Source organism: Artemia sp. Qi Xiang Cuo, chromosome 3 (assembly GCF_049724085.1).
Source record: "Artemia sp. Qi Xiang Cuo chromosome 3, ASM4972408v1, whole genome shotgun sequence".
NCBI classification, from domain to species: Eukaryota; Metazoa; Arthropoda; class Branchiopoda; order Anostraca; family Artemiidae; genus Artemia; species Artemia sp. Qi Xiang Cuo.
The window spans coordinates 25751515-25778453 of record NC_142796.1 but is presented as its reverse complement, the minus strand read 5'-3'; the positions used below and the strand labels follow the sequence as shown (position 1 = coordinate 25778453).

The following is a 26939-nucleotide window of genomic DNA, read 5'->3' as shown; positions in this document are numbered from 1 at the left end:
TTTGAATAAGGCTTCCTATTTTAATTATATGGCCCTTGTGTTTCAGTAGCCGTTCTTGAAAAATGGGACAAACAGCAGAAATATAACATAAATAGCAAGGTATTGAAGAGGAGGCAACCCTTCATATATGGAATAATTTCTGTTCGGTTTGATATACGTATATGAAGGGGTTCCCCCTGGTCTCTTTACGCTAAAATCACAAAGGCCGTTTAATTAGAATAAAAAGATCTTTTGAAAGTACTAAGAAAAACTTTACCGTAAAGAGCGAGGTATTGACGATAGGGTGAACCCCCTAATATATGTAATAATTTCTGTTAGTATAAGCTTTTCATTTTCTTCCTTACTTTCAGTTGCATAAACGTTTTTTTTTTTTTTTAATTTAATTTCTGATCGTTTTTTAAATAATGCTGGGAAATCCGGTACCCCCTTCATGAAAAATTCCCTTCCCCATGCAAAATTCCTCTATGGAAAGATCCTCCCATGTAAACCCCTCCCCCCGCCCCCCCCCCCCTACCAGAAAAAATCCACCCGGAAAATGTCTGTATACTTCGCAATAACCTATACTATATGTAAACAATAGGCCCTGCCCCTCCCCCAGCCAATCCCGTTTTATAGAGTTTCGGTTATGAAGGGGGCTGTCCCCTCCGCAACGCCGCGCTCTATACGCAAAATTTTTTTTATTTTTTAAAAAAATAGATTTGTGAGAAAGTCAAACTTTAGAGTAAATAGCGAGGCGTTGAGGAGGGGACAGCCCCCTTCATATACGGAATAATTTCTGTTCGTTTTAAGTTTTAACGTCGTTCCTTACATTCAGTTAAAAAAACATGTTTTTTTTATTTAATTTTTGAAAGTTTTTGAATTAATGCAGGTTTTGATTTTGGCTCACCGTACATGAATAATTAAAACAAAATTTGCATATTATATTTGGTTAAATGGCTTTCTCGAAACTTGTTTAATTTTATTTACGAACGTTTTTATTAGTAATAAATATACGTAACTTAGAATTAACTTACGTAACGAACTTCTATATTCATAAATTTTTAACACGTATATTAGGGGGTTCGCCCCCTAGTCAATACCCTGCTCTTTAAACTATAGTTCGAATTTTTTTTCCAGTTCTTTAAAAATGACCTCTTAATCACAATCAGTTGATCAGTTGAAAAACTTGTTTTTTTTTTATTTAATTTCTGATCTTTCTCTTTAATAATGCTGGGAAATACGGCGCCCCCATCACATCAATGTCCCTTCCCCCATCAAATCCTCCTTTATGGAAAGATACTCCCATATAGCCCCCCACCCTCTCCTTCCCCCACCAACCAGAAAAAATCTCCTCTGAAAAAGTCTGTATACTTCCCAATAACCAATACTATATGTTAACATTGAGTAAAGTTCATAACTTTCAGCACTCCCCCTGGGGACTATGGGGGATCAAGTCATCCTAAAAGACATTTTATCATATTTTCTACCATGATGAACAAAATGGCTATCTCAAAATTTTGATCGGGTGAATTTGGGAAAAAAATGAGCGTGGGAGGGGGCCTAGTTGCCCTCCATTTTTTTTGGTCACTTAAAAAGGGCACTAGAACTTTTAATTTCCGTTCCAATGAGCCCTCCCACGATATTCTAGGACCACTGGGTCGATACGATCACCCCTGGGGAAAAAAAACAAAAAAAAAACAAACAAACAAACAGATAAACACGCATCCGTGATCTTTCTTCTGGCAAAAAATGGAAAATTCCACATTTTTGTAGATAGGAGCTTGAAACCTCTACAGTCGGGTTGTCTGATACGCTGAATATGATGGTGTGATTTTCATTAAGGTTCTATAACTGTTAGGGGGTCTTTCCCCCTTTTGTTGAAAATCAGCCAAATTTTCTCAGGCACGTAACTTTTGATGGGTAAGATTAAACTTAATGAAACTTATATATTTGAAATCAGAATTAAAATCTGATTCTTTTGATGTATCTATTGGTATCAAAATCCCGTTTTTTAGAGTTTCGGTTACCATTGAGCCGGGTCGCTCCTTACTTACAGTTCGTTACCACGAACTGTTTGAAAGTGAATCAATGCTGACAAAATAAGTAAAAAATATGGGAAATATATAATTTGGGTTATAGCCTATAAATTTACAAATTAGGGGAGGGAGGTTAAGTATAGTAGAAGCTCTTTTGGTAAATTTTTTGTTATTCATATTATTGACTTACAAATAAAGTAAACATACCACTTGATTCCTTTTTTTATTCTCTTTCCAAATGTAATAATCATTTTTCTTGGAAATGAATTTTACCCCCACTCCTACATATATACCAATTAAGGGTATATATTTGCACATTAGGGGGGTGGGGGTAAATTTTATTTCTGATGTAAATGAGAGGTAGGTTTAAACAGTGAATTTTTTGCAATTCATATTATTGACTTAGGAATAATGCCTTTTTTATGCCCTTTCCAAATATAACAATCATTTTAGTAAGAAATGAATCTTAACCCCAACCCTATATATACCAATTCAGGGTATGTATTTGCACAGTGGGGGGAAGGGGGGGGGGGGGTAAACGTACCGGACATTTAAAAAATAAAAAAAATTTACCCCCCCCTAATGTGCAAAAATAAAACCAGAAACTGTATAAATAGAGGTGGGAGTAAAATTAATTTATGATAAAAAAAAGGCTGAAAAAAAGGCATTGGAAACATTGTTTGAGTTTTTGCCTCTAAATCAGATCTAGGCATACAAGTGCAAATGAAGAAGTTAATACATAATTTTGTCCTTTGATATTGAGTGTTTTTTTTCCTTTTTCTTCTTTTGTACTACTCTGCTTTTTCCCTATTTTTGTAGGATGAGTGGGCAAAAATGAAATTATTATTATTAAATTTCCTATATTTTCTTAGGTTTCACAGGCCTATGGCTTAAAATTCTACTCTAACAAGAATTGCATCTTTGGAACTAAACCTAGAGAAGAAGAAACTGATAACTGAAAATTAAGGTAAAATGTTTTTTTGTCAAAATTTCAATAGATCAAAAACCTATGCTATGGCATAGTGTTTTGTCATAATGCCTAGGCCTACGATGTGTCATGTTTGGGATCTTGGTTCAAAAACACCATCAAACTGTGGCTTTAACTCTTTCAGGAAATCTGCATCTTTCAACAGTAGACTAGGCCTTGTAACTTATGGAACAGAAAATATATACTAGCCATTTTGTTTCTAATTTAATAGCCCATGCCTAATCACACCTGTTGCTAGGCTAGCCTAGAGATATGCTAATCAGGAAATGTTAAACTAAACCCATATATTTAAATGTGTAAACTCTGACTTACCTGTCAAAGAATTCCTTGCGTAATTCAGGGTACTCTCAGCAAAATGTCACTAGTTCACTGGCTACAAAACACAGATGTTTTGTTTTGTCAACACTAAGTTTTTGAATAAGATAATAGACACAATAAATTTACATAAGGCACCAGTTCAAAAATGTTAATCAGCAAGAAAATCTAATCCAAAAGAATGAATACAAAACAGCAGGAAAAAAGATCAAGAACAGAACAGCACAGCAAATTTATTTTTGCGTTGTAATATTGCTGTTGCAGTTGTACAAAAGAACAAGCTGCACCTTCGCCCTCTACCTTAGAAGCAAAATATAACTATTTGAAATTTTTTTTTTTTAGTTATTTTGTGTTAAAAAAAAATGTTATTTTATGTTAAAATGTCACAGCTGTTCACTTTCTTCTGACTAATATCAGTGAAAATGTTTGAACCAGTGATCTCTCGATCTGATGTCGAAGCTATAGCTGTTAGAACTTTAAATAAGGCTTCCTATTTTAATTATATGGCCCTTGTGTTTCAGTAGCCGTTCTTGAAAAATGGGACAAACAGCAGAAATATAACATAAATAGCAAGGTATTGAAGAGGAGGCAACCCTTCATATACGGAATAATTTCTGTTCGGTTTGATATACGTATATGAAGGGGTTCCCCCTGGTCTCTTTACGCTAAAATCACAAAGGCCGTTTAATTAGAATAAAAAGATCTTTTGAAAGTACTAAGAAAAACTTTACCGTAAAGAGCGTGGTTTTGACGATAGGGTGAACCCCCTAATATTTGTAATAATTTCTGTTAGTATAATTTTTTCATTTTATTCCTTACTTTCAGTTGCAGAAACGTTTTTTTTTTTTTTTTAATTTAATTTCTGATCGTTTTTTAAATAATGCTGGGAAATCTGGTACCCCCTTCATGAAAAATTCCCATCCCCATGCAAAATTCCTCTATGGAAAGATCCTCCCATGTAAACCCCTCCCCCAGCCCCCCCCCTACCAGAAAAAATCCACCCGGAAAATGTCTGTATCCTTCGCAATAACCTATACTATATGTAAACAATAGGCCCTGCCCCTCCCCCAGCCAATCCCGTTTTATAGAGTTTCGGTTATGAAGGAGGCTGTCCCCTCCGCAACGCCTCGCACTATACGCTAAATTTTTTTTATTGTTTAAAAAAATAGAGTTGTGAGAAAGTCAAACTTTAGCGTAAAGAGCGAGGCGTTGAGGAGGGGACAGCCCCCTTCATAAACGGACTAATTTCTGTTCGTTTTAAGTTTTAACGCCGTTCCTTACTTTGAGTTAAAAAAACTTGTTTTTTTTATTTAATTTTTGAACGTTTTTGAATTAATGCAGGTTTTGATTTTGGCTCACCGTACATGAATAATTAAAACAAAATTTGCATATTATATTTGGTTAAATGGATTTCTCGAAACTTGTTTAATTTTATTTACGAACGTTTTTATTAGTAATAAATATACGTAACTTAGAATTAACTTACGTAACGAACTTCTATATTCATAAATTTTTAACACGTATATTAGGGGGTTCGCCCCCTAGTCAATACCCTGCTCTTTAAACTATAGTTCGAATTTTTTTTTCCAGTTCTTTAAAAATGACCTCTTAATCACAATCAGTTGATCAGTTGAAAAACTTGTTTTTTTTTATTTAATTCCTGATCTTTCTCTTTAATAATGCTGGGAAATCCGGCGCCCCCGTCCTAGCACTGTCCCGTCCCCCATGAAAACGTCCTTCATGGAAAGATCCTTCCATATAGCCCCCCACCCTCTCCTTCCCCCACCTCCCAGAAAACATCTCCTCTGAAAAAGTCTGTATACTTCCCAATAACCAAAACTATATGTTAACATTGAGTAAAGTTCATAAATTTCAGCCCTCCCCCTGGGGACTTTGGGGGATCAAGTCATCCTAAAAGACATATTTATCATATTTTCGACCATGCTGAACAAAATGGCTATCTCAAAATTTAGATCGGGTGACTTTGGGAAAAAAATGAGCGTGGGAGGGGGCCTAGTTGCCCTCTATTTTTTTGGTCACTTAAAAAGGGCACTACAACTTTTAATTTCCGTTCCAATTAGCCCACCCACTATTTTCTCGGACCCCTGGTTCTAAACTATAACCCATTGGTAAAAAAAAAAAAAAAAAAAAAAACAAACAAAAAAACAAAAAAAAACCCCACCGGGATATTTATTCTGGCAAAAAATGGAAAATTCCACATTTTTGTAGATAGGAGCTTGAAACCTCTACAGTAGGGTTCTCTGATACGCTGAATATGATGGTGTGATTTTCATTAAGGTTCTATAACTGTTAGGGGGTCTTTCCCCCTTTTTTCGAAAATCAGCCAAATTTTCTCAGGCACGTAACTTTTGATGGGTAAGACTAAACTTAATGAAACTTATATATTTGAAATCAGAATTAAAATCTGATTCTTTTAATGTATCTATTGGTATCAAAATCCCGTTTTTTAGAGTTTCGGTTACCATTGAGCCGGGTCGCTCCTTACTTACAGTTCGTTACCACGAACTGTTTGACAGTGATTAAAAATATTTTAGTCAGGTCGTTCAGTAATCAGAATAGAATTTTGGCAAACCATTCAGACTTTAAATTGCTGCTCTGTCAATACAGCGGGTTGACTTCGAATAAAACACAGTTTAAAAGAATACAAAATATTGTTTTATCTGTAGATTTATTAGCACTTACTATTGACAAAGAAAATATCTATAGATATTTTAGTCCGATCGCACAGTAACCAAAATATGAATTTTAACAACCTATTGAAAATTAAATTGCACCATTTTCAATACAGTGCATATAACTGAAAATGTCATTTTGCGTGTACAGTTTTTGGCGTCAATAAGTTGGCGACTTTTTCGTTTTTTGTTGTCTTTTCCAGTCGTTTTTCTGTTTATGGTAATTGTTAATTAAACGAAACACACTCAAGAATTAAGCTTAGGTTAGATCTCAGAAATCTGGTTTCGTAGCCGAGTTATGGGTGATTCAATGCATTGGACTTAGACAGAATGCATTGGAAATGTATAGTTTGAGCTATATATTTGCACATTAGGGGAGTGGGTGTTAGGTTAGGTCATGGGCGCTGCTCAAATACCTTACCTTACCCCTCCCTCCTTTAATGTGCAAATATATAGCCCAAATTATATAATCATATAAACTTAATATTATACTTCATTAGGATTAACCCTACTTCATTTCTTGGCTGTGTTTCGTTTAATTAACAATTGCCCTGTATATATTTATTGCAAATAGAAACCTCGTTGAAATTCAGTTTTATCTTTTCAGGTAGTTGAACCAATTGCTCCACGTTACACTGCCATTGAGAAGGAGGGAAGAGTTCCGGTATTTATAAGCGGGGCTATAGAGGAAGCGCTGACGGTTCAAAAGCATCCTATAGATGAAAAGATTGGGTATAAAATGGTTTGGACGGCACCAAAAGTGTTAATTGAGGCTGCTGATGCTGAAATGTTGAAGGTAAATGTTTAAGTGCATAATAAATCGGTCTAATTTAGTCTATTTTAGGTCTAATTTAGACTATTTATCACAAAAATTTACAAATTATCAACTGTTGCTGCGCAACTATTCACGTCTTAACCATTATTCTGCACTAAATAGTTACATGGAACGAGAGAGAAAAAAAAACATTAAATGGGCAAATCACTCTTAGCCCAATAAATGGGATAAATAATCTCTGAAACAAAACAATCTTCGGTGGATATTTTGGTATCCAGCACATGTATTAATACACTTGAGCCATGCTGAATGAAAATTGGCAAACTGTTTGAAATATCTGACTGGAATATCATCCACCGTTTTTGAGATATCTGACATTAATTATTTATGCTTATATATTTTAATCCAACGAAAGAGGATTGCAAATATGTTCCGGTCGGTATCTTGAAATCTGTAGTTATCAGAGCAAATTGAGCAGAACAGTTTTAAGATCTGTAATGAGCACGAAAAAATACATTAGAAAAAGATTCAGATATAAGAATTAGTGTGCAAATGAGCTCTTAAACATCTCTCTGTGATGTGTTTATCCAATGAAATCCAGTAAAAACGTATTAAAAAATATGTTTTTTTTATATCTTGAAAACCTAAATTGATAGAGCAAATAGTTTTCAGATTTATAATAAACACGAAAAAACTACATTAGCAAAAGATTCAGTCATAAGAATTAGTGTGCAAATGAGCTCTTAAACATCTCTCTGTGATGTGTTTATCCAACGAAATCCAGTAAAAGGGTATTAAAAAATATGTTTTTTTTTATATCTTGAAAACCTGACTTGATAGAGCAAATAGTTTTCAGATTTTTAATGAACACGAAAAAACTTAACTAGGAAAAGATTCAGATATAAGAATTAGTGTGCAAATGAGCTCTTAAACATTTCTCTGTGATTTGTTTATTCAATGAAATCCATTAAAAGGGTATAAAAAAAATATGTGGTTATTTATTCGCCCTGACACAAAGTATCTATAATTTTGTTAGGATTATGTCTAAACAAGAAAAAACTGATCTAGGAAAAGATTTAAATATCAGACGTTACATCCACATTAGGACTTTAAAATTTCTCTGCGTGTTGGGTCCTGAATGAACTAAAGTAAAAATGTCTTCTAAAATATGTCTTTTTATACACCTTTAAAAAATGAATTTATAGAGCAAATATTTTTATGATTTATAATAAGCACGAAGCAACTAAATTAGAAAAAGGTTCAGATATAAGAATTAGTGTGCAAATGAGCTTTTAAACATCTCTCTGTGATGTTTTTATCGAACGAAATCCAGTTAAAATGTATAAAAAAATATGTTTTTTTTTTATATCTTGAAAACATAAATTGATAGAGCAAATAGTTTTCAGATTTATAATGAGCACGAAAAAACTACATTAGGAAAAGATTCAGATATAAGAATTAGTGTGCAAATGAGCCCTTAAACATTTCTCTGTGATGTGTTTATTCAATGAAATCCAGTAAAAGGGTATAAAAAAATATGTTTGTTTTTTTATATCTTGAAAACCTGACTTGATAGAGAAAATAGTTTTCAGATTTATAATAAGATCGAAAAAACTACATTAGAAAAAGATTCAGATATAAGAATTAATGTGCAAATGAGCTCTTAAACATCTCTTTATTATGTTGTTATACAACGAAATCCATTAAAATGGTATAAAAAAATTTGTTTTTTTTATGTCTTGAAAACCTGAATCGATAGAGATAATAGTTGTCAGATTTATAATAAGAACGAAAAAACTAAATTAGGAAAAGATTCAGATAAAAGAATTAGTGTGCAAATGAGCTCTTAAACATTTCTCTGTGATGTGTTTAAACAACGAAATCCAGTAAAAAGGTATAAATTTTTTTTTTTTTTATATCTTGAAAACCTGACTTGATAGAGCAAATAGTTTTCAGATTTATAATAAGCACGAAAAAACTACATTAGAAAAAGATTATCTTGAAAACCTGAATTGATAGAGCAAATAGTTTTCAGATTTATAATAAGCACGAAAAACTACATTAGAAAAAGATTCAGATATAAGAATTAGTGTGCAAATGAGCTCTTAAACATCTCTCTGTGATGTGTTTATCCAACGAAATCCAGTAAAAGGGTATTAAAAAATATGTTTTTTTTTATATCTTGAAAACCTGACTTGATAGAGCAAATAGTTTTCAGATTTATAATAAGCACGAAAAAACTACACTAGGAAAAGGTATAGAGATAAGAATTAGTTTTCAAATGCGCCCTTAAGCATCTTTCTATGACGATTCATCCAACAAAATCCAATGCAAGGGAATTAAAAAATGTGTCTTTCAAATCTTGAATGCTGTCGTCAAACAATTGTCAGGTTTGTCATCAGCATGACCAACTACCTTTAGAAAAAAATATAGAGATAGAACTAGTGTGCGAATGAGCCCTTATAACATCTCTCTATGACGACTCATCCAACGAAATTCTACAAAAGTGGACTACAAAATATATTTTGTGAACCCACCATGTGAACCATGTGAACCCAAACACAACCATTCAATAATATGTACAAAGGAAGTCGTTGAAGGAAGTCGTCCTAAAATAGATTGATGGGATTTTGCTGGGAAAATAACATGTATCTGGCGAACCAAGCATTCAATGTAAATCAACCAGGAATTAGTCGATGCACAAGTTTTTGCCCAAGCAACGATTAAAATTTTAAAGCAGTCATTCCTCTTTTTCTGTTATACTATACATTAAATTTTTAAAGCTACGTTTACATTAGATCCGAAGATTATTAAGGATGAAATTGATTAACTAATAAAATTAGAAGGCGGTCAGTTCATATTTGTTGACTGTACACTTTGTACATCAACATAATGCCTGATAATTTCCAGATTTTTTCAGAATTTTGCTGTAAAAATAACAGGTATATATCAAACCTGATATCTAGCAAACAAAGCATTCAATCTACGTCTACAAGTGCTCATTCGATGCGCAATGCTAAGTTTAATCTGCTAATAACATTTGAAAGTAGTCACTCCTTATATTTTGATACAGCGTGAAATATAAAGAAAGTGAAGACTCAACTAATATACTCATATTTTTTTAATTAATAAATGATCACGACAAAATAACCCTGCATCAAATTACATAGTTTAAGGTGGTCAGTACAGCGTTATTTTCTCTGATAATAGTAACGAAACAAGTTTTACAATTTCTTTAGTTTGAAATTAAATAAAGAAACTCTTGATTTAAGATTGTCTCGATACATAACATGTATCGAACGAACCAAGCATCCAATGTAAGTCTACAAGGACTCATTCGATGGGCAGTGCTTATCTTAATGAGCATATAAAATTTGACGTCATTCATTAGAGTCGAGTAGTTTGGACTTCGTTGTCAGACAAAGAAGTAAGGATAATAAACTTATTTTTTAAGTTTGGGTCGATGTTCCTAATATGTATAGGCTATCTAGTTACAGATATCCGTTCTCTAACCAGGTCTGTATGCGACTATTCTAGCCCCCTCCCCCCCCCCGTTCTCATATTATTCTCTTACTCGCTATATGGTTCACTTATATTGAAAAAGTAAGCAGTGTTATTAAGGAGTAATACAATATATGTATTTGCTAGGTCTTGAAGTTTATACTTTATATTAATAAAACCGATTTATATGAAAAAATACCAGGAAATCTTCTTTTCAAACGTATTGGACCACGAAAATCGTAAAATTTTAAATCGGTCCTTCATCTTTTCCTGTGATCATATACATTAAATTTTTATATTTACTTGTACAACCTGTAATTGAGGCACCCTGGCCACCCTGGAACACTACAGGACCCTCCTGGGGCCCCCTGCAGCCCCTGGGCACCCTGTAGCGCTCCTGGGCCCTCCTGGCGCGCCCCTGGGTCCCCCTAGCCACCCTGGAATGCTCCTGGACCCTCCCTGGACACTCCCTGCAACCCCTGTAGCACCCTGTAGCACTCCCTGTATTTTGTCAGGATTGTCTTGACTGTTAGTCGCTCGCTTTCAAGCTTAACCTTTTTTTACAGTTCGATTTTGATCATCGTATATCCAAATAAGTGTCTTTGCTTTTTTATAATGAAAAAGGTCACGTATAAGAAATTGACCAATCCTACCAAAACTGACCAAATCCTGACGACCCTGCTTGTCTCTTGACATCCCCTCAAACACACAAACATTGAATATTTCACACACATACAACCGGCCGTGGACATGCTATAAAATTTAGCCGCTAGTACGGTCAAGAGTATAGAATTATCCCCCTACCTTAAGTCCCAGAAAACCCAGCCTGCCCCTAAAAATTCTAAAGTAAAGGTATAAAGAATAGCTTACTAGAAGACCTGCCAGTTCTGCCACCATTCTTTCGAACACATCGAACAGCATATTAGGGGTCAGAACAGAATGTGTTTGAGAGATCCGGAAGGAAACCAAGGTTCTTCTGAATATTTAAAAGTGCTTGTTACTAAGAACGCCACTTAGCGTTATACAACAACTAGTATAACTATATAGTACTCGGGCCGATATATACAACCTTTAATCAGAGAGTCCGTGATTCGCCATACACTCTTCATACCCTTGTTTGATCTCACCTGAACCATTTTTGACACGACAAACGTTGACAACTGTCAATTCCTGCTACATAACATTAATAAATTCTCAGAGTCTGCAGCGCCATCGCTAATGACACCCTCTTAAGCGTTCATCGACCATAAACACGCTATGACGCACACGCAGATCGCTCTTAAAACAAAGACCAGACCGGGTAGAGCACTCCAGTCAGATGATCGCTTGGAGTCGCAAGACGTTGAAGATGCTAAGGATCTGAGTGCAGAATCAGAAGGACCCCAGTACGATCCTGGCTCGGAGCCAGGCAATTCGGAGCCTTCAACTGAAAAAGAAAGTGACCAGCAAATGAAAGAAATAGAAGAATACCAGCACGTTCGCCCAGCTAAGGAGAGAAATTTTAAGAATAACCTGAGAATAGAGATGTCAAAGAAAGGGCTGTACCAAGAGTACAGCCTCGTAAAATGTAGGCCCGAAGAGTGTATGGCCGTGAAAGAAGGAGTCAAATTGATGGAAAATTTATCGGCTTGGTATGCCAGGTTTGGACATATTGAGCATCATGCCAGCAAACGGTTCAGAAATCCTCTTGGCTGCGCGCAAAAAATTGTGTTTTTTATGCTCGAGGGGACAGCATGCAAATATTCAAATTTGCAGTCTGCCGTCCGGGCAGAGCAATTCTTCGACATCTGTGCCGAGGTGGGAATGCAGCCAAGCACTCGATCAAAGTACGTCCAGGCATATCAACGGTTCCTGAACTACATCGGTAGCCGCGGGATCGATGGCCCAAGCAAGATGGAAAAGGACAACCTTAACGCCGTCCTGAGTGCCCTCAACCACCTCGAACAACAGAATTCTTCACTTGCCACTGTCAATAAGCGAAAGCGCGAGCGAGATAGGGCCTTCGACCCGAACAACTTCAACACAGAAGACTATCGGAAAATGAAAAAACAGGTCGAGATCTTCATGGAGCCAGTACTGCAACGACTGAAGAAAAACCGTCTCATTGCCGACGACAGACTTCTCCTGACGGCCTATGTGTGCTATTTCGTTTCGTACCTCTATGGCCACCGGTCTGGCGTTGCCCCAAATATGAAGGTGGAGGAGTTCCTCCAGAGAAGAGAGGTACAGCTTGAAGAGCGGAAACTACATTGTGCTGGTGGAAAAACACAACACCGCCTCCATTAAAGCTGCAGGAGTGGCATTGGACGAACGCGAGGATAAGATATGCAGTGAATATCTACAATTCGTTTGTCTCTAACTAGCAAACCATGGAGAGACAAGTCCATCAAACTTTCACCTGAACGACCGTGGTAAGAAGATTGAAAATGGTTCCCAGACGGCCTGACGCTTTCTGGAGAAAGTATTTCCAAACCAGATACGGCCAGGAGTCAAAGTGCCAAAACAACTAACGTTCTTACTTTTTTTTACTCCAAAAAACGACCGTGATGAAGAAACGACGACGAAGGAGGAGATGATGAATGACTACCTGTGTCATTCAGCCAAGACAGCCAAGAACCACTACCACCAAGAGCATTTCGAGAGGGTTGCAAAAGCTCGAGTGTGCATACAAGGAACAACTGAACGGGCAACAGGAATCTCATTCGACCCAAACATTAAGGAGACTGACGTCCTTTAAATAAAGGCCGCTCCTCAGATCGACGATGTCATACCCAAGAGGATGGTCAATGAGGCGGTGAACAAGGTGCTCTCAGCTCATCCAGTGAGCTCTTCACCGAGACTGAAAACAATAACTCTAAAAATGGTAAGAGCCACCAACCCCGAGATTACCGACCCAGGCATGATCAAGTCGGTAAAGGATGTTTATGCGAAGCACGTGAAGCACGTCCGTGCCGCAGAAGTTTTGAAGACGATTGCAGAGAAAAGGGGACTCGGCGCCGACATTACTGATTCCATCACCCCAGAAACTCTGGGGAAAGCCATAAAGAAGCTGGGCTTCTCCGACACCTTTCCCACCTTGGAGCAAGTGAAGGCCATCCATCGAAGCGCTATAAGCCCGACGATATATCCTGCTGAGCCGGTAGTCGACGAATGCTTGATGAAAGCAGTGATGACGCAGACTTGGGTCGGCCTTACCAAGGCTACAATTCTTCCTACAGGAGCTGGAGACGACGTCTTCACCACTCTCCCGTTCTGGGACAATCAAGTGGTCGTCGAGTACCACGGCCGCCGAATGGAAACATCAGAAGCAAAGGTTCTCATACGGAGTCTCAAGGGAGAGGAAGACGGAGCAAATTACTTCCTCCAGGCCGGCCTGACTACCATCGACGCCCGACTACCAAAATGTGAGTGCCATCCGGACCAAATTTGCTACGGGCGCCTCATAAACCATCAGGCGAAGGAAGACAAGCCAAATCTTCGTCTCAGACAAATCAACATTAGTGGAGTGAAATCACCGTTCTTGGTTGCAACCCGCGACATCAAAGCCGGTGGAGAACTGAAATTTGATTAAGGCGTCCGACCAAGGGACTTTGGCGAAGGGCATGATGACATTACTGCTTCCAGAGAGCAAGCGGCGAAAGCTGAAAAACAGAAGAGATCCCATCCAACCTCCCTTCCGTGAACGCATTTGATGATGCAGCTCAAACAGTCTAGATGGACACAGTTGGAGATGACCACAGAAAGTATAAGAGATAACGAAAAAAGCGACCCTTCATCCTTGCAGCAGCACCCAACGAAGCCGCAGAAACATCCAAGCGCCAACCATCTCCTGCAAAAGCGCGTACAGTGGCCGTTGAAGAAGAAGACAGAGACTCGTCCCCCCCTGTCACACAACAGTGGATCAACCAGAGGCTAAAAATCACTAGAGAGGCACGAAACGAAAAAACAATGCCTCGCAAATCAAAAGAGAGGAAAGAGAAGAGAAAACAGAAGAGGAAACTATGCCTCGCAGCAGCACCAGCCATCAGCCAACCATCTGCAGAAGAGGGAGCTGCAGAAGCTCTCTCAGAAGAGGAAACTATCAGGAAGCTCTCTCAGAAGAGGAAAGAGAAGAAGAAACTATGCCTCGCAGCAGCACCAAAAGATGCAACAGCACCATCAACCAGCCAACCATCTGCTGCAGAAGCTAGTGCAGCGGCCGCTGCAGAAGCTCTCTCAGAAGAGGAAACCATCAGGAAGCTCTCTCAGAAGAGAGTTTCCTATGCCTTGAGCAGATACCTCGCAGCAGCACGAGCCACCAGCCAACCCTTTGCCGCAGAGGCTAGTACCGCGGTCGCTTAATCAGAAGAAAGGGAATATTGGACATTCAGACTACATCTTTTCGAACCACGCCTCTTACTTTAGTAATATAATGGATAATTGAAAATTCAGCTTGATAAACTACAGTATCGATATTTGTAGCAGATACCATCTTCTTGAGCAGAGTCCCAATCGAATCATTTCTGTGTCGGCCTGGGGAACAAATCTAAAAAAAAGTGTACCTATAGTCTTGACCCCTTGGGTGGTGTGGAACAACGGCAAGCTCTAGCAAACCGTGGTATGGCAAGCTCTTAGCGTAGCTTTGTTTTACTGTCAAACCAGGCTACATGATACAGGTGGAACAATTAATTAGTCTCAATTTTTTTTCGACTATAGCGAAAAGAAGAGTGGACTTGCAGTTATGGAGTGCACATAGATACTGAAGGCTAGTTCAATTTAAAAAAAAATGCTCAGTTTTTTTTTCTCGCCTTGTGCTTCTGAAATATAGTAGAGTCTTCTATAGTAAATCATCTGAAGGAGTTTCAGAATTTTAGAAAATATATTAGACCGAGAAAAGGTACTTTGAAATCTCCAATGCGTGTCGAACAGGGAATTCTGACATATTTTCAAAAAAGTAGTGAGAACTGGTTCTTTTTCTGGTTCTCACTACTTTTTTAAAGATGTGTGAAAATTCCCTGTTTGCCACGCATCGGATATTTCAACTGTCCAAGTACCGTAATAATAAATTTTATGAAATTCTATAACTCCTTTATTTTATTCTTGCATACGTTACATACTATACGCAAGAAGAACAATGCGAGAAAAAAAAATGAGTATTTTTTTTTTTTACATTGTAATTGCTTTCAGTAACTATGTGCACTCCATAACTGCAAGTCCACTCATCTTGTCTATAGAGTCGAAAAAAAATTTTATAAAAATTAAGTGTTCCTAAGTCAGCCCACTATTGAGAAAAATATGTTAAAATAAAATAAGGAAAGACCCAATGAGTGTGCTAGCCCTACTGAGCCCTACTGAGGATTTGGAATTGGCAGTCTTTTCTACAAGGTAATTTTGAGTAAAAACATATCATTTGTTTTTTGAAACAGAAAAAGAACAGTGTCTCAAAAAAAATATAAATATTTTACTCACAATTACCAGTAAGCAAAGCCTTGGCGATTTAAAAGTACCGTTTATCGTTCTAATATATTTTCTAAAATTCTATAACTCCATCGGATGATTCTCTACATAAGTATATACTATATTCCAGAAGCACACGGCGAGAAAAAAAAAGAGCATTTTTTTTAACATACAACTAGCCTTAATTATCAAGTTGAAATCCATAACTACTAGTTCACTATTCTTTTTACTATGGTCGAAAAAAAAATTGTGTCTAATTAATTGTTCCACCTGCCCAACGAGCTGAAAAACAATAAGTTCATTGTAAATAAGGCCAGAAACACTTATTGCAATAGCCCTACTAGCGATATTCTAGATACTGAGCAAATTTAATTTCTCTAGTTTTGGGTCATTTGCCTGGGACTCTGGGCAACGCAACCAAAAATTGACTATCTGGGCTTTATTATAACTCCTTCGGATGATTCCCTTCATAGGTATCTACTATATTCCAGAAGCACAAGGCGAAATTAGCTTTTTTTTTTTTTTTACATTGAACTAGCCTTCAGTTTCTAGATGCACTCCATAACTGCAAGTCCACTCTTCTTATCGCTAGAGTCGAAAAAAAATGAGATTAATTAATTGTTCAACCAGCCCAACAAGCTGAAGAACAATTAGTTCATCGTAAATAAGGCTAGAAACACTTAGTGCGATAGCCCTACTAGCGATATTCTAGATACTGAGCAAATTTCAATTTTTCAACATATCTTCTTTTCAACTACTATCGACCAATGTTCAAATTTAAAAAATAGTAAACTTTTATAAATAAAATATTAATAAATAATCAGAAACCGCAGTACATCATATGATTGATGAGTAGTGCTTATAAAGGTGTTCCAAGCATGTCCCTACACCTTAGCTAACGCTTCAGTAAACTTTTTTACATACGGCCAAATTCATGACATATGGCACTGTTCAAAAACATATCTCAAAAATTTGAGATATGTCATGAGAACCTAGCGTGCCGAACATGTTATACCCTCAATAGGGTCTTATTTCCCCGCAGACGTTACCAGGTCCGTTCCCCTGACAGTGGGTTCGCTAGACAGTAGATAGTGACATTGGGAATCTCGTTAATCCATTCGTGCGCGTCACTAATTAGATGACGAGGCATTTGCCTATTTGTCCTTGATCATTTGTCTCCTGGCCGCAACTTTGGTCCTAGAACCTAAGACTACAACTAGGAGGAGAGAGTACCCGAGCACTTGTACTCAACCATACAGCCCGAAGGCTCCAATCTCTAGACTCACTCCTTCTAACTAAGGAGTGAGCTCACCCTGCACAGGTTCTCAACTGAGCCTTATGACGGTTAAAATGCCGGCCGGTCTGGGTTGACAACGGGTTTTCGCTGCCCCTTGCCAACCTAGCGGCCCCAAACGGTCCTGATCAGCCCAATCCCATAAGAGGAGGGGACTGTAACGTACTAAAGTTTAAATTAGAAAAGAACAAAGATAGGAAAGGAAAAAATTCAAAAGTCTATTGAGAAGAAGCCTTACAAAGCCGCCGGTTAGGTGAGATGCCACTGAAGACCTGATAAACAGACCAACCATGGCAACTCCTCTCTCCGGAAGCCAGGTTCCAGCTATAACCTTCCAGCACCCATGTTTTTCACATACAGACCCGTCATGGTTACAGGCTTGGCCATAGGGACCCTACCTGTGGTCCATCTCGTCTCAGTCTCAGCATCTTGGGTGGTTCTTGTCTGTTGAGGCCGAACCTACTGACCAAACCGTTTCCAACCTCTTCTGAGAGAAGGCGATCTACCCCGACAGAGAAGTCCCACATCTGCCATAGGCACCCGTTCATGACCTCCGAAGAGATCCAGCCCTACGTTTGGACAGTCCCGTAAATGGGAGTGAAGCAAACTCATAACCGGCTTGTTGGGTTTAGCGGAGCATGTCCATAGGAACAAGTCCGTCCAACGTCCAGGAATTTTCGCGAACCGAAATCACCTGTCGTTGCGGTTTAACCCGAGTCTCTAGCCCCCGTGCGGAGCACTTGCCGCACGCGACATCCCCTGGTCAGTCCCCCATTACCTGGACTGCCCAGGGACCGTAGCTGCATAGGTCAATACATCTGCATTAACAACACTACTGAAGCACACATTTAATTGATTACCACATACTAATAAATTCCTACGACGTAAAGCACTTCTACTGGTGAGGGTTAATGCATTGTTACCATTGCCGTTTCGTGAGCTCTGAAGGCTTCTATGTAACATCAACATCAACAAGCTTGCTTTAATTACCCGGATGATGTTAACCTTGGCGAACCTATGTGATATACCAAGAATCTTGTTAATCTTTGAGTTGGAACTTCTCCGACCTCCCCGAGCCCCAAGTACAACAGGAACGACCTCAAGCCTGGAAATTTCACCTAAGCCAGAGGGCATATCCTCAGGAGTAAGTACGCCGTACTGTTGTACCTTTTTTTCAGCTGCTCTATTGAATACCGAGGGGTGATCGTAAGCCACCGTAACATCCCAAATGTAGGCCACACCTAACTTAACAATTACTAGATCCGGCTTGAGCCTTTTTGTGCCATGAGTCAAATATGTTTCGTGTATATATCTTAAGTTGCTTCCTTTAACATCCGCTATCAGAGAATTGACCACGGAGTCATGCAGTTTGACCCGGCCCCCGTGGACGTACACACAGGATTGTAAGACATGTTGAATAATCTCCTGCGAAGGGCATCCGTGCCTGCACATATTCGTCAAAGGGTTGGAGTTGTACTTGGTCCTTCTGGTTGGGTATAACTGAGTCCGCAACTGAATCGCATGGTTATAGAGTCGCCCCTTGAAGAACGGGGTCTGACCTGGAAGCCAGAAGTTCGCGATTGGGTTCGCTTTGAATGATTTCGCCCCATGACCCTGCCATGTTAGGGAAAACTCATTTTGCCAATTTCGTGCCTTAAATTTATCACATCGGCTCTGCAATCATTACACCAACTGGGTTTTACTAAGTGCAATGATCCACAAGTCTGAGGAGGTCCGAAGCTTACGCAACTGACCCCCCAGAAACGTCATCACCTTTTCGAGAATATAGGGGAGGCCAAGGCCTTCGTCCCTGGTCTTGGTATATAGGAAACTGGTAGCGGTCGATTTTGGAAGGTGCAAGACCCTCTTGGCAAAAGAACGTAACGTTCTATCGCTCCGCCCTAGCCGACAGATGGTGGGGTCAGCCACAGAGATTGTATAGAAGTGACGATCAACCAGAAGTTTCGCCAACTTAATCTTCTGCGCCCCCTTAAGGGGGGCCCTCTCTAGTCTCGCTAACGAGGACGTGACATCGGCATCATTGGTTAAACAGCTCCCGTTCGGCCGTATCTGGACCCCAAGATAACTCAGAGTACAAGATGCCCCTACGGCTGGAATACCTACGGGTCCTTCCTCAACAAGAGACTCCATCTCTGTACGCTTGAAAAGAATGACATCTCCCAACTTTGTGGCTCTTAGCTTTACCCTGCCATTCTAGGCAAAACTATTGACATTTACTGGGGTTGATCCGCAGGTGCCGGCGCCTGCAAAAATCGGACAACCCCTCCATTAACGTTTGCGCTCCATGGCGCGGCTCCGAAATTAACAATAAATCATCATTGTACCCAATCGCTGCAATTTTCACTCCGCCATAACTTAATCCTGGTGCATTAGCAACGGTTGAACTTCGATTCACAGCGGCAAGGAACTCATCCATAACCATGTAAAACAGTGTTGGACTCAGAGGGTACCCTTGCTGAACTCCAACTTTCATCTGAACTTGACCTAGTTCTTCCCTCCCTACCTTCAGCTGTGTAGACACATCTGAATATAGGTGGGCAATTACACGGGCCAGTTTGTCGCTCGCAGAGAAACGATTCAATGCGTGGAGCACACTTGAGTGCTGCACCGCATCAAACGCTTTGGACAGATCCACTGCAACGAGGCAGATGGTTCTTCCCAGAGTGCGTGCCTCCTTGATCAAAGCTCTGACAGTACATATATTCTCGAAACAACCAGGTCTACGCACAAAACCTCTTTGGCTCCCACACAAAAGCTCAGAGGCATTAAGCCTATTTACAATAACTTTCGTATATAGTCGCAGCAAAGTGCTGGCTATAGTAATCGGTCTAAACTTTACAGGTAAGCCGCTGCCCTGTACTTTTGGCACCAGTGATGTTCTACATTGTTTCAGGCACGTTGGCGTCCTCCCAACCGCCAAGAAGACATTCAACAGAATAGCCAAGATATGGGGGTCTACCTTCTTTAGGCTTGGATACTTGAGCAAGTCCGGCCCTGGCACTGACTTGTCATTGAAGGCGCTAAGGGTTCTACTTACGTTCTCAGGAGAAATTGGACAAGTCACGTCCCCCAGACTTGTTACTGAGGGCACGAATCTTTCCTCATTCCTGAGGGGCTCTGATTCAAAAAAAGCCTTATACTCTGCGAGAAGCGCATCCTTCACGCTCGAGGTGAGTTTCTCCTCCCCTTCAATCCTATTTATGCTTAGGACCGCGTCTAAACAGTCGTTCTCACTGCGTCGGAACAACTCGACAAATTCGAAATTTCCTTTCCTGAGATCTCTCCTTACGAACTCTTCGTTTAGAAGTAGTGTCCTTGGCAGGTTTTGTCTGTTGAGGCCGAACCTACTGCCAAACCGTCCCCCACCTCTTCTACTCCCTCCCATCATCCGTTTCTCCATCCCTGCGCTTTTTAGGTATCTGTCCGAGAACTCCCTAAAGAGTGTATCAACAGATAACTTTTTTTCAACACAAGAAGGGCTGTATCCTTGAAGCTTCTTGCTCCGAGGGTCATCCCTTCAAACACTGTAATCAAGACCTCGGAGTGATTTTCCGCCATTTCCCTCTCTCCAATAACAAGATCCTCTTCTATCACACCTGCCTCCATCTCTCCATAGAGCTCTGTTTGGGTTTCGGTAGTAGACTCTCTGATTTTGTACCTCTTCATCTGTGGGGATATCTGTCGGGCCTTGCGGTCGGCACGCCGACGTACAAGGTCCTCAAATATCTCGAGGCACTCGGGTCGCTTACAGGCCTTCTTGATCGCCTCTACCGTCCTGCCAGGCATCTCAGAAGCAATGACTTGATTTATGTTAATCAGCTTCCCGTGTTTAAATTCCAGTTCAGCGACCCGATTCAGTTCATCATCACACCACCTAGCCCTTTTAGTTCCCGCAAACCGCTCATTGTGTACGACCGTGTGCTGTTGTCGCATACGCTGTCCCAGACCCGACGCAGATGTAAACTCCCTGCCACAGCCAGCAACAATGCACTTTACAATGGGGCCCTCACTCACACTGACGTTGGCTTGGGTAGTGGGTTCCGAAGAACCCGGCGTCCCAATGAAACCAACGTCTCCCTGGTCTTTTAAAACATCACTACTATCAACAACGATGCCTACCTCATCGTTTCCCTGGACTTCTAAAACAGGATGCCTTACCTCATCGTTTCCCGAACCAACAACATCAACATCTAACATAACAACATCTCTACTATCTACCAAATTCACATTCATTCCAGATGCACGAGCCATGGACGACTCAGCCACACCTTGCAGGCCGGAACCTTTGCAGTGCGGGAAGTGCCCAACCACCGACGACAACTTGTCGAAGGTTCGTGAACACCTCGGGAACCGCCAAGTCACACTTCCTACTTGGTATTTCTGAGTCATATGCTCTGCGAGGAGCTTGTATGCCCGGGACTTGTGTCCCCAAATGGTGCATACCTTACTCATGTAGTCCAGGACTCCGGATCCGGGTTCATTGCTACCTCCGGATGTTGAAAGACAGGAACCTGGATTCTGTCGATTTGACCGGCCATTGCTCTCACCTTCGCAGCTCTCACCCCGTCTGTCTGCATCCGAGGCTACGCGGACAGTCTTTTGCTCTTTATTTGTGCTCATTCACTTCCGACAGGTGATATATAACGGGTGCACCTCCCTTACCTGGTACACCCGGGTGGTTTCCTACGATTGAGGTACCACCGGACCCTAGCCGCCATCGTACCAACAGAACGCCTTTAGCAGTTGTTGCCTTTGACTGACAATACTTAGCCCTCCCTCGGCCCTGTGATTTATGCAGATCCCTCCTACATATATCGGTGAGAGTTAGGGACTCCCGCAAAGACCATCGTGAAGGTCGGAACTGCGTATTGTAACAGTATCCGGGCGTCTGGAGAGACCACTTGCCCCCCTGATGTGAAGGGGGCCGAGCATCATTGGTGGTATCAAATTCCATCCAAGTACCCGGGGTCACCCCCAAAGCACAAAACGAGAAAATGGCTGTACCTGCCCCATCCATACAGATAGGCCCCATCCAAGGATAGGCCCCACCCATACACGTAGGTCATCACGGATGATGCCCTACTCCGGGACAACCTCTCTTCTGTCATAACGTTCGTGTTCACTCCCCTCCTGCCAAGCTTCCGCAGTCAACCCCCAATCTACAGTGTGCGATAGCCTGCGGCAAAGCCACTTGACGGACCCGCGCGGTTCCCATCGGAACCGTAGGTCATGGTCAATACATGTCCCCTGTTAGCGATCTACACTCGTCAGTCGCGTGACAGCCAAATTGGCCCAAGTGTAATCTCCCTTCCACACTGTGATCAGATGAAGACTACGTTTTCCCAGCATTCAGCTCGATTGCACGCCCAATTCTGACAGTGAACGGGTCGCAAGCAGTCACTCAATTAAAAGCAACCACCTGTGTCACCATAGTAATTAGGTACGAGATCTCAATGTTATCCTGCCTAACGGACCATCATTGCGCTCATCCCTACGGGAGTGAGAACTAAGCCCGTAACAGAAGGAGTATCCATTCTCTCCAAAGAGGATCCATGAACAAAGAGGAAGTCATAGTTACTCCCGCCGTTTACCCGCGCTTCGTTGAATTTCTTCACTTTGACATTCAGAGCACTGGGCAGAAATCACATTGCGTCAACACGCGATGGCGCCGTCGCAATGCTTTGTTTTAATTAGACAGTCGGATTCCCCTGGATCGTGCCAGTTCTGAGTTGGTCGTTCATTGGGCGCCGAGGTTCCGCACCAAGCCGAAGCAAGGCACTAAGAGCACTGCTTGGGCCGTCCACGACCAGCTTGAGAAGGGATTGAGCACCCTTGCGAGCACCCAAGCCCAACTCGGTAGCCAGTCGCATCTTGCTCCAAGCCCGACACCTTTAACCTCCAGAGCCAATCCTTATCCCGAAGTTAAGGATCCAATTTGCTGATTTCTCTTACCTACATTCATCTATCGCCTAGAGGCTGTTCACCTTGGGGACCTGATGTGGTTATCGGTACAGTCTGGTGGGAGGAGTAGACGTGGCCCTCACCCTGGGTTTCCATGACTGACAAGAAGGCACGGACGTCGCTCAAGTGCAACGCTCTTCTAAAGATTAACCCGCTCTATCCGTGGCGGAATTCCAGGGGTGATATCTCCCGTACACAGAAAAGAAAACTCTTCTCGGCCCTCCCGCCCGCTTCCCAGGGCCACTTCTCGTTGCCGAGACGGATACGAGGATCCGAACGTTACCCCAACCAGGTTCCCGAATAAAAACGGGATTCCCTTTCGCCCTTGCCACGAGCCTCACGCTTTGCGATCAACACTTCGTGTCTCTTTCGTTCAACGCTCGTCTTGTGATACCATTTCAGGTTGGGCTTAGGACCGACTGACCCATGTCCAACTACTGTTCACATGGAACCCTTCCCCACATCAGGCCTCAAGGATCTCTCTCGATTATTTGCTACTACCACCAAGATCTGCGCCACTGGCCGCTCCAAGCAGGCTCACGCCCAAACCCTTCAACGCAACCAGTATGACTTCTCTATTCACCGGCGCGTCAGCGACGATCACCAAGGATCGACGAGCTCTGCGACCGGCGGTCCAGTATCAGCACAATGCTAAAGTGCCTCCCATTTTAAGGGCTAGTTGCTTCGGCAGGTGAGTTTTTTACACTCCTAAGCGGTTTCCGACCTCCATCGCCACCGTCCTGCTGTCTGGAGCAACCAACCCCTTTCCGTGGGATCGGGAATATGCATTGGTTTTGGCACTTTAACCGGACTTTTGGTTCATCCCACAGCGCCAGTTCTGCTTACCAAAAGTGGCCCACTGGGCACTCGGATCCGAAATCCTTGCCACCAACAACACCACGGTCGGCAAAGCATCTCACCCATTGAAAGTTTGAGAATAGGTTGAGGCCGTTACGGCCCCAAGGCCTCTAATCATTCGCTATACCGGATGAGACTCCCGTCTCCTTTGCTTGAGCGCCAGCTATCCCGAGGAAAACTTTGGGAGGAACCAGCTACTAGATGGTTCGATTAGTCTTTCGCCCCTATACCAAGCTCCGACGATCGATTTGCACGTCAGAATCGCTTCGGTCCTCCATCAGGGTTTCCCCTGACTTCGACCTGGCCAGGCATAGGTCACCATCTTTCTGGTCCCATCATGTGTGCTCTAGGTGCGTCGCATCCGCAACGGGATCACGACGCCCCTGGGATGCACCCTCTTCAGGGGAGAAGGATCTCACATCAGCATCGCAAGCAATGCCTTAACTTTCATTCCGCCATCTGTATTCTCATCGACCTACGACTCGCACACTAGTTAGACTCCTTGGTCCGTGTTTCAAGACGGGTCGGAAGGAACTCGCCTACTCTCCGCTCACCCAGGAGACCAACAAAGAGGCTCCCAGCAACAGAAGCCGGGCCAAATCGTTGCCGGGAATCCAGCGTCTTGAAGCCAAAGCAACAAAAGCACTGGGTCCTTTGACACTGTTCCAGCCGCGTGCGGATTACGAATCCATCCGGGAATACACGCCGTGAGCAACGTAGATGCCCAACATAATCAGAGAACAGCCGAGGCTGCCCTCAGCGATCACATTAGCACTCGCCACCCGCAACGATGATCCCGAAGATGGCTCGAACTTCGACAGTCCTTCCGTTTTAAACCCCTGGAGGATTTCACGAACTGTTTAAATCGCTCTTCAGAGTTCTTTTCAACTGTCCCAAGCAGTAGTGGTCTTAGCGTAGTCTCTCAGTCTTCGGTTGACTTAGATGGAGTTTGCCACCTGATTAGCGCTGCATTCTCACGAAACACGACTCTAGAGAGACCTCGGAATGCCGAGCGTTCATCCGTCTTACGGGCCTGACACCTTTTTTTGGCAATCGGGCCACACTCATGAGGACTTTAGAGTGGAAAAACGACGGTCTTACGAGGCTCCCGAACACTGCATTTGTCGAAATTGCCTCCCGAAGGATTCAATTGACCCTTAGTGCTGGGCTTATCCCTCTTCGCTCCCCGCTACTAAGGGAATTCTTGTTATTTTCTTTTCCTCCGCTGACTAATATGCTTAAGTCAAGCGGGTCGTCTCGCCTGAGCTGAGGCTGGGGTTTTTATATTAACTGACAGGGTCATTTGTTTTTCAAACCAATCATCCAAAGTCACCTGGTCACCACTAACCCTGTAGTGCCAGCAAGCCCCTTGGAGTCAACAGTTCAACATCAAATAAACCAATTTTCCACTACCAAAGTCATAGTAGTCTATTTCTGTGCCGAAGGCTGTCAGTCGTGTTTTAGTTGAAATGAATTTGGATTCATCCTCATTGTGAGGCTTCTACTGTGCACAGCCCATAATGATAACACTCCTCTCGTTCCACCAAAAAGGAGCTCAGTTACCATTACCCAGTTGGGTGACAAGTAAAAGGTTGATCCACAAGAGGCATAGCCCTGGGGCATATATACTTGATGAGATCATTTGCACTCTTTGTACCATGGATTCCCTAACCCACAGCCAAAAGAGGAAAATGAGACCAGCATAACGAGACCAATACCTCTCACCAAATCCTCTCAACACCAACAGTTGACACAAAACTTGAAGATATCGCTTACATTCTCTATAGGTTGTAATCAACAACAAATAGTAGCAAGGAGCCTCTCAGTGATGGTAAACAATACCGCATAATAGCAACATCCGTCTCTCAGCCAGACGTAGTCCAAGCTCAATGGCTGTACATGCAATTTGCGTTCAAAATATAGACGTTCCATGTGTCCTGCAGTTCGCATGGAATCACGCGTCTAGCTGCGTTCGTCTTCGTAATGTGAGCCAAGTGATCCATCCTCCAGGGTCATTCTAATGAATGTTTCAAATTCTCCCTCAAACAAGGCCAATGCAATTGCACCCTTATATACCTCACGCCACGGTATAGGGGGGTAAGCACAACGTCCCTCAAGGGCGTCGCTCAGAGTTGTCGAAATGCTACTGTAAAAAGTTCGACAATTTATAAAAAACATGACTCTATTAAAATAAATAGACCCACGTCGGCAAACTCCCTCGATAAGTATATATAAGGTTGTATTATTGATTTATCTCTTTAATAGCCAAACTAGAACTCGCACTGCACTACTTTGGCTCACCTGAGGACTCAAGCACCTCTCTTTTGACCAAGCTAATCCCTTCGTCTCGCACCACTTGGGCCCTCAGGAAGGGTAAAGAGTGCTTCCCGGGCCCCACCAAAATGTTGCTGGGGGCAGCTACTACCACAGTGTTAGTAATCTGATGTCCACTATTTCAGATGGCATGAATTTGGCTCACATACACAACTTAAGATTTATCACAAGCTTTGCATGCTCATTTCCTCAGAGAGCCCCCACTACAGAGCAGGATAAAATCTCTTGTTGCTGCCAAAAGCAAACCCTTCATCCTTCTAAGGGATACAGACACCAAGACCTCGAGACAATACCCAGTCATCATCTCGTGGCCCCCCACACCAATATGCTGCTGAGGCAACAACAATCACCTCAGTGTTGGTTCATCTCATCATGACGTCATAGTAATTCCATTGACAGTTACTACCCTAACAGACTTTGCATGCTCTACTCCTCTGAGAGCCCCAACTACAGAGCCAGGTCAGGTAGTCCTCACAGTCAATAATCTCACCATTTCTCCATTAGTGACAAACCAAACTTTGAGGCAATCATCCCCACAATAACTGCCTCAAAGCCCCCATTCCTCAAGCCTCCGTTGAGCACTCCTTTGTTCAACAAATGGCCCCCATGAATGATGCTGCACAAGGGGTACTCCTCACACGCGGAAAACCTACTTGTACACCTCAAACACCAAACACGGGAACGTGTATCAATAACAACGATTAGACAAACTAATGACCCCAGGGGCCAAGAGTCTCCATCTCGCTTA

General features: G+C 41.7%; 1 protein-coding gene and 2 pseudogenes across 1 annotated transcript in view; 1 reads left to right on the top strand and 2 right to left on the bottom strand.

Moving 5' to 3' along the window:
• LOC148953921 (bifunctional glutamate/proline--tRNA ligase-like) overlaps window positions 1–26939 on the top strand; it is a 58111-nt gene that overhangs the window by 22097 nt on the left and 9075 nt on the right. Inside the window, exon 2 of the mRNA XM_089086853.1 lies at window positions 6619–6807. Within this exon, the coding sequence (XP_088942979.1) occupies window positions 6619–6807 (189 nt within the window). The remainder of the gene's footprint in view (window positions 1–6618; window positions 6808–26939) is intronic.
• Window positions 23006–25109, bottom strand: LOC148953925 (large subunit ribosomal RNA; annotated as a pseudogene).
• On the bottom strand, window positions 25717–25871 carry LOC148953924 (5.8S ribosomal RNA; annotated as a pseudogene).